The sequence below is a fragment of the Marmota monax genome, unplaced genomic scaffold (assembly GCF_021218885.2).
Source record: "Marmota monax isolate L192 unplaced genomic scaffold, Marmota_monax_Labrador192_F-V1.1 WCK01_AAM20220418_F8-fsc00024, whole genome shotgun sequence".
NCBI classification, from domain to species: Eukaryota; Metazoa; Chordata; class Mammalia; order Rodentia; family Sciuridae; genus Marmota; species Marmota monax.
In genome coordinates this window covers 18,999,926-19,008,061 of record NW_026695224.1, presented here as the reverse complement: position 1 = coordinate 19,008,061, position 8,136 = coordinate 18,999,926, and the positions used below count along the sequence as shown (strand labels likewise).

Here is an 8,136-nt window from a genome sequence, read left to right as displayed (position 1 = left end):
CTGACAGTGAGGAGGCGGGGAAATGGGTGGTGCCCTGCAAGATGTGTGCTGCAGGAGAGTCACTCTGAACTCTCAGAGGTCATGGAGCCAGTGTGCAGCGGGCAGGGCCCTACCCCTCTTCTTCCCTTGGGCACCTCCCAAGGTGCCGCACAGCCTCTGCAGCCCCTCTGAGATCCCAGAGGGGGATCCCAGGACCCCTCTCCTCACACCTGGAGTCACTAATTCCCTGTCCTTGCTGACCCAAGCCCATGAGGGTGTTGTGGAGGAGAGGAGGGAACAGAGAGCTCGAAGTAACTGGAGGAACCTGGAGGGCTTCTCTGGGGGGTGCAGAATGAAGATTTCCAGAGATGGAGAAATATAGATGACCTTGCTGGAGTGAGGGGAATTGCTTGCACCGTGGCAGGGACATGTGACTGTGATTTTCATAGCTGACTTGGTACCCTTCAATCATTCCTAATCTCTTATAGAGGATGTTCTAAGAACCTCTGAGGGCCCCTTCCTTATCCATCTGATTCTTCTTTGTGAAGACATTTCTGTAGTTACCTCTCAACATTTGACCTAGGTCCAGTTTACAGTAACTTATCCACTGGAAAGATGTGAAATGAGTGTCTGTTGGTCCAGGGAACTCCCAGGGATTAGGTGCCTCTGGGAGATTCTGAAACATTCTGAGCCCTGCATGGGTGAATAGAAGCCAGTCTGGGTTAGGAGGATCTCCTCAACCTGACTTCCCTGATGAAGGGGTGTGGGGTCAACTTCAGGCAGCCTAGAGGTTCCCCTGCAAACTGACTTTTGCTAGCTTCCCCCTAGCCCCCATAGGCTCTCACAGCCCAGTGTTGTGTCCTTTTCATGCACTTTGGGGAGCAATCAGCTTTATCCAGATATGAGTAGCCATCATGCTGAGAGCACTGCTTCTCCTTAACCTCCACCCAATCAGCAAGGCTGTTGTGGATTCAGTTCCCCTTCCAGTGCACTCTGCTCCAAGCCATCGCCCCAGCTCCAGCCTGGGCAGATCCTTTCTCTGCCCTGAATCTCCTGATCTAATTCATAGATGGTCTTGGGCCTCCTCCCAGCTCAGTCCTATTATAAGCTCCTTTGTGATGACTGGACAACAAGTGCTTCTTCCTGATCTGGAGTCTGCTAGGGTGAAGGTCCCCATGGGCTCTGCCATTTATGGCACCATCTTACAGAGGCCTTGGTTTTGACAATGACCAAGATAATAGTAATAATGAGAAATGATGAAGAGTTTCAGGAGCGTACCTGTGTATGCGTTTGTATATATTTTACTTTATACATCTGTAGAGATGAGAGAGAGAGAGAGAGAGAATGAAAGATGGAGGCAGAGTCTAAAAGTCAAAACAAACATGAGATTTCCCAACATGTCCTTTAAATGTAATTTAATCTAAGACCCATAAGACCAAGTGTTGAAGAGGATATGGAGCAAATGATACCCTCATAAATGGCTGGTAGGGATGCAAAGTGACAGAGTCTTTTTGGAGAAGAGTTTGTTATTTCCCTTAAAAGTTCCACACACACTTGCCATGTGACTCAGCAATTCTATTCTCAGGTCTTTTCTCAACAGAAATGACAGCATGGGTCCATATAAATAATTTCTGAAAATGTCCCTAAGAGCTTCATTAGAATTGGTCAAAAAATGGAAGTCACTCAGATGTATATCAATTGGGATAAAGTGTGGTGTGTGCCTACAAGGAATTCCCCAGGAAAAGGAATCTGAGATCTGCTTTTGTCTCAAAAAATAGGATGTGAAGTGACAGAGCCATTCCTAAAAGTGTCCATTTGCATCATATTTGGGGCAAGGCCAACTAGAGGAACAAGCAATTAGGTGACTGCCTTAGAGCAGGATTCAGGGCAAGAAAGGACTACAAAGGGGCATGAGGAAGTTTAGGAAGCGAAAGAAACTGGTAAAACTTGTGGTGGTGGTGTTTGCTTATCTTACATATTACCTCAGAGTGAGTAAATTGTACACTCAAGAGATTAATTTAATTGTATATAAGTTATTCCACACTGGGCTGTGAATGGATGTAGCTCAGTGGTATAGTGCTTGCCTAGCAGGCCAAGGCTGTAGGTGTGGTCCCTAACATTGTACGCACTCATACACACACACACACACACACACACACACACACACACTTAGACTCAACACTAAGGCTGTTTAAAATCAATTAAAAATCTACAAAACATCATGGGAGCCCCTTTGGGTATTACTGTATGCATCTGTAGTGGGCTGGAGTTGTGGCTCAGTGGTAGAGTGCTCGCCTAGCACAGGTGAAACACTGGTTTTGATCCTCAGCACCACATAAAAATAATAAATAACTAAAAATAAAGTCATTAAAAAACAGTACTTCATCCTTTCCACTCGATGGTGCAGGAAGCTGTACCATGTAAGAGTGTGAGGTGACTCCTGTGTTAGGAAGTGGGAAAGCATGGTGCCCCAGAGGGTAAGCTGTGGTCATGTAGATGGAAAGCAGGAAATAAAGAAAGAAATCCAGGCTGAAAGTGATGAATCATTGGGAGGGGACTGTGTTTAGGAACTGTCAAATAGGCTTAAGAGAACTTGTTTGCCCCTTCTGCCAAGTGAGGACATGGTGGGAAGGTGCCATCTAGAAACCAAAGTAAGACCTCCCCAGACAACAAATCTGCTAACACTTGATTCTGGACTTGTCACCTCCTCTACAGAAGACAACACATTTCATTGTTTATAAGCTACCAAGTTTTTATTTGTTGATGTTTTGGTAGTAGCACTGTGATCAAACCCAGGACCTTGTGCATACTTGGCAGGTACTCCACCACTGAGCTACTCTCCCAGACTTGTTAGTTTATATTGCACTCAGGTCTCCACAAGTGGCCAGCCTGGGATGCACATATAATTCTTTTTCCCTCAGCCTCCTGAGTGGCTTAGATTATGGGCATGTGCCACCGTGCCGAGCTAGGTCATTATTGGAGTTGTTGTTTTGTTGCTGTTGCTGTTGCTGTTGTTGTCACAGCAGCCTGATGGGGTAAAACACTGGAGCTTTTCTTAAGAGGACCCACTGGTATGAGAACATGGGGTACTTGCTGACAGGTGGGCAAGTGGTTTGGAAAAGTACCAGCTCTGCTTCATAAAACTTCTCTGTCAGCATGGGAGGGTGTGGCAACTGGGAGGAGGGGATAGGAGGGGTTGTAGGGAAGGAGAGGGGAGGAAGGGAGGGAAGGACTCAGTCACAGTGGGGTGAGGAGGAAGGTGGGCATGCATTGGGAATTACTGAGTGTGTCTAACAAGAGAGGATCCATGGAGGAGTGTATGGACGAATAGCTATGTGAATGAGTGGGTCAACCCATGTTCTTGGGTGGGCATGTGTGGGCACCACAGGAAGACCCCATCACACCTAGCAAACCCCTCTCTTCCTGACAAGGAAGCTAGAGCTCTGTGTGCTTGTCCTCAGCCCCCTTTAGCTCCTGAATCTTCTGAGGCAGGGTCTTGGTCCAAAACTGCAGCCTGTGTGCCTTCAGGGCCTGGCCCACAGCAGGCTGGATGTCCAGTTGCAGGTACTGCTGGTCCTGGTCGAACAGTGGCCAGTGGGGTAGGCCCTCTCCGTTGGGGTTCCTATGCACATGCCTTCCCATCAGGGCAGGGCAAGGGTCAGTCTGAGCTCTGTTGAACTCAGACCTGACCACATACCCCAATTTTGGACAGGATAGGGATCCAGACAGACAGGGTTGTTGAGAATGGGGGGAGGTGTCCTGATGTAGGAAAGCAATGACTTCTCACTTGTGTCATTCCACACAGGGCAGGGAAACCTGGCCTGTGTTGCCCTTCCCTGTGAGAGGCTGGCTCTCATGGTAGCCCACCACTATGGCTTACCCTCTAGACCACTAAGAGAAAAGTCCAATGACCTGTACCCACAAAGCACCCTTTTTTAGTGTGGGTCTTCTGGTTGTGGAGGGGCTAGGATGTGATGAAGGACACACAATTGCTAATGGGGTCACCTCAGATAAGGGGAGCAGTGGAGGGCCAGTGTCCCCTGGGAGGCTGAGTGTTCAGGTTTTCTCACCCATTTCGAGCAAAGTTGGCCCAATACTTCATCATCCTTCTGTTCAGCAGCTCCTCCTCCTCAGTGAGCTCAACTGTGGGAGGAGGAAGGCAAGGGTCCGGGTCCTGGCCAACCCCATCCAGCTGTCCACTCCTGTGCCAAGTCACCACCCCAGCCCCAGGCTTGTGTCCCTTCCCTATCACAACAGTCCCAGGGCCAGGTCCTCTGCTTGCCCAACCTGCCTTTATTACTCCCAGCCTTTAACTGAATCAACACTGGGCTCCTCCTTGGCCTAGCAGTTTCCTTCTTTTGGATACCTTGAAGTCATTTAAAAAATGATTAGGCTTTTACCCAACCCTCTCTTCTCCTATGCAACACACCATTTTTGGGGTGGGAACACATAGAAGGTGCATAGATTAGAGTGGGAAAGGTCTAACCCTGGAATGACCCATTGAGTTGTAAGATGGTAGACACTGGATCCCATGTTCTCTCTAAGCCACAGTTTCTCATTGACAATGAGAGCAATTGCCTCCCTGTAGTCATGAGAATGCTCCTGTGGAACAAGGAGTGCTCACTTCTAATGCCATTGATGTAGGATCCAAACACAAAGATGATTTCATCACCATGGTCAGCCTTCACATGTGGTGGCTTGATATTCTTGAAGATGCTGGGCCGATGCTGGAACTCATAGAAGTAGACAGGAGCATGGGAACCTGGAGGGTGGACAGGATGTGTCACTTTTGGTGGCAAGATTGCTAGGTCCAAAGCTGGCTTGAATGTTCACAGTGGCTTGGAAGCCCAGAATGGTACAGAGGCAGTTGGAAGGCTCTTTGTTAAGTCATGTCTTAAAGTTCCTGGCGGTGTGGTCACGGGAAGTCCTTGAGTGCCACTACCTTAGTTTCCTGCTCTGTTAAATGAATGTGATGTCTATCTTTTACTCTACTCATAAGGATTTACTGAGATAACAGCCTTCAGGTGCCTGGGACCAAGGTCTGGATAAAGACATGTGTCAGGACCTGACATCAGACCTCACTGGGACCCATAGCTCTGAGCGGTCTCCTAGGAAGCCAGGATTCAGGTTCAGATACACTCACTCTGATAATGTGCTACTTGGAGTGCTGGCATCACAAACATGAAGTCTGCCATCATCTCCTGGAACTGTAGTCGGAGGGTGTGGGGGTCCTCGTTGTCTCCCATGTACTCCTTCATCAATAGGTCAGCACATTCGGCAGGCAACTTCATCTAGTCCAGGTGATTAGGGAGAGTCAGGTTAGGCAATCTCTGGGGCAGGGAGGCAGGAGCTAGAGGGTAGGTATTGGGGTTTGTAATGTCGGGGAATAGGGCAATGGTGTCAAGCTGTGCGGTAACCCCACCCACAAATGCACATAGATCAATCTTTGTTCCTGGGGATTACTGAAAAGGAAGAGTGTCTGACTGCACTCTACCTGGTGCAGGACCCCAGAAGTCTTACCATCTGTGTTGACATTTTCTGCAGAACAGCTCGCGTGGACTCTCTATCTAGATCTTTCTGGATTTCAGGGGGGCCCAAGAGCTGTGTGGTGAAGGAATAGTCTAGAATTAGGAGTGGGATGACCAGGATATACGAGGTCTAAAGCTGCTCACACTTGACACTATTGTAGGGGTTTTGAGAGGGGACTCACCATGGGAAGGAGCCAACCATACTCATCATTGTTGACACCAATGATGCTCGGAACAGGTTCAAAATCAGCAGAGGCCAGAAGCTCCTGGGGGTGCCTGGGTAGGAAGGCCCCATCCACCACAGCAGGAATGACACTGAAAGTCTAAGTGGGCATTCAAGTTACATGATGACAGGAAGGAAAGTCTCTTTTCTAATGATACCTGAGTTAACTCCAACCCATCCTAACTAATCCCTTGAGTCTCAGACCAACATTCAGAGATTGTATACCTGGTTCGGCATATTGTTGTCTCAATTCCCATCCAAGGCTATGAGGATACAAGAAAATCAGGCCTTGGAAATGAGATCATTTTTCCACAGTGGAAAGCACTGTGTTTTTCTTATACCATAGCCCCTGTCTCCTCACTAATGTCCATTCATCCTTACCTTGGTAATAGCTAGCATTTCCTGTTCACTCTTGCCCCGCAGGCAGCTCACCAGGGCCTCTGACTCTACTTGCCCACAGGCAGACAGGTGGGCCACCATCTGTAAAGAAAGGGCGGTATTGCCTATATCTCAGCTTTGTGCGTGTTGCCCTTTATTCTCAAAGTGTACCCTATTATACTGCTGCAGATGTGAAATTCTTCCATCTTCCCTGAAGCTCAGGTATCATCCAGAGGAGACATCACATCTGCTTCCATGTGTCTTCTGAGGATGAGGACCCCTGGATGCAGCTTTGCACACCATAGAGCAAAATCAACCACTTGAGGCAGGGGTGTGTGGATTCTGACCTTTGAGCTCCTCAAAACACCCAGGGGTGGTGGGCAGTTTGGGCAGTTCCAGAGAACACCTGCATAGTCTTTGTTCCCATGGAACAGACAGAGTGGCAAAGGCTCTGAAGTTGAAGGGTGAGGCACCAGATTTGGCCTTGGGCAGTAAAGGATACTCACTGTGGAGACATCTTTAGATGAGCTGGTGATGAGGCCAGGCAGTAGGGCCACCCCACTCTCCATGATGGCACCATGGAAGAGTCCTTGGGACATTGGAGACACCACATGTGAGGACACACTAGTGCCACCTGCAGACTCGCCAAAAATGGTGACCTGATCAGGGTTGCCTCCAAAGTGGGCGATATTCTGCTGGACCCAGCGTAGGGCGGCCACTTGGTCCAGGTAGCCCCAGTTGCCAGTGGCATGCTGGTCTCCAGTGCTGAGAAATGGAAGGATGATGATCATGGATGGTCCTCTGTCTACTCAGTGCCCATTGACCATCCCTGTCCCAGGCTCACCTGAAGAAGCCCAGAACTCCCAGGCGGTACTGGATAGTGACCACCAGGACATTTTCAATGGCTGCCAGAATAGAACCATCACACATGGAAGCTGAGCCCATCACCAAGGCACCACCATGGATCCAGACCATCACCTGGGAAATCAGGAGATATACCGTGTGGTGGCCACCCTGCCCAACTGCATCCTGGCTGAAACCCTAATTTGAACACCACTTTGGCTTGTGTAGCTACCCACACAGAACACTAATAGGACCTCATGACCTAGGGCACTGGTGACAGAGTAAGTTCAATTTGGAAGAAAAGGCCTCCCATACTTTGGAGTCTAACCAGGAAGCAGAATGTGGATCTATTCTTCTCAGAACTACTCTGAAAGGAAAAGAAAATTGATGTTTCTATGATTACCCCACTTGAACATTAATTTAAAGTTTCATCTAATCTCTGGCCCAAAAAAATAAACCATGGTCATGGAATTTAGTGATCTTAAGGTGCACCTTTGGGCACCTGCATGGATCTCCTGGGTACAAGCTGGTGAGTTGGTTTGTGGGTCAGAACATTTGGCCTCTGAGAGCATCCAGGGCTCTTTGACTCCATGCCTAGGTCAGCTTTCTTCCTGCATAAGAGGCATTCTTGGAGCTGATAGTGAGAAACTTTTCATGGTAGTTCACACCACAGTGGTGGCCAGCTGAACCTGTGTCTTCCAGTGTTGTTGGTATTGTTATGTAGTACTTGGTGTCAGTCCCAGGCCTTCACAACATTGTGCTAGCTCTCTACCTTGAACCATGTCCCAAGCCCACTTCTAATGTTCTCCCAAAAATGTTCTCCCACCCTTCAACTGACCATGACTTAACACTCACAGGCAGGTTAGAGCCCTCACGGGCATGTGCAGGCGCGTAGATGCTGAGGTACAGGCAGTCCTCTGACATGGGGATGGGAGGCAAGTTTGTACTCCCTAGGTTCAGAGCCTCTATATTCAATGCATCTGCATTTTGCAGACACCTGGTGACAATGGAATACAGTTACTCCAGGGGCTGAGCAGTGGTCAATTCAGACCTCAGGTCCTGACTCCATCCCAGACAACCTCACTCCCTGCCTTAACTGATGCCTGGCCTCACATGATCCTTCTTTCAAGTCATTTCCTACTGGTTTCCAGGCCACAGGCTCGGGGAAGCAGGGATGGATTCCCG

General features: G+C 48.7%; 1 protein-coding gene across 5 annotated transcripts in view; it reads right to left on the bottom strand.

Moving 5' to 3' along the window:
• Positions 1 to 2,705: 2,705 nt before the first annotated feature.
• Positions 2,706 to 8,136, bottom strand: part of LOC124086511 (cocaine esterase) — an 18,474-nt gene continuing 13,043 nt past the window's right edge. For 4 of the 5 annotated variants that reach the window (XM_058576050.1, XM_046434802.2, XM_046434803.2 and 1 more), the window contains exons 4-13: positions 7,807 to 7,948; positions 6,953 to 7,086; positions 6,615 to 6,873; positions 6,112 to 6,210; positions 5,690 to 5,830; positions 5,500 to 5,580; positions 5,123 to 5,270; positions 4,604 to 4,741; positions 4,050 to 4,122; positions 2,706 to 3,613 (exon numbers count right to left, since the gene is read on the bottom strand). In XM_058576050.1, coding sequence (XP_058432033.1) covers positions 3,415 to 3,613; positions 4,050 to 4,122; positions 4,604 to 4,741; positions 5,123 to 5,270; positions 5,500 to 5,580; positions 5,690 to 5,830; positions 6,112 to 6,210; positions 6,615 to 6,873; positions 6,953 to 7,086; positions 7,807 to 7,948 — 1,414 coding nt within the window. In that variant the 3' untranslated portion in view covers positions 2,706 to 3,414. The remainder of the gene's footprint in view (positions 3,614 to 4,049; positions 4,123 to 4,603; positions 4,742 to 5,122; positions 5,271 to 5,499; positions 5,581 to 5,689; positions 5,831 to 6,111; positions 6,211 to 6,614; positions 6,874 to 6,952; positions 7,087 to 7,806; positions 7,949 to 8,136) is intronic. The other variant, XM_046434804.2, reaches the window with a different exon arrangement.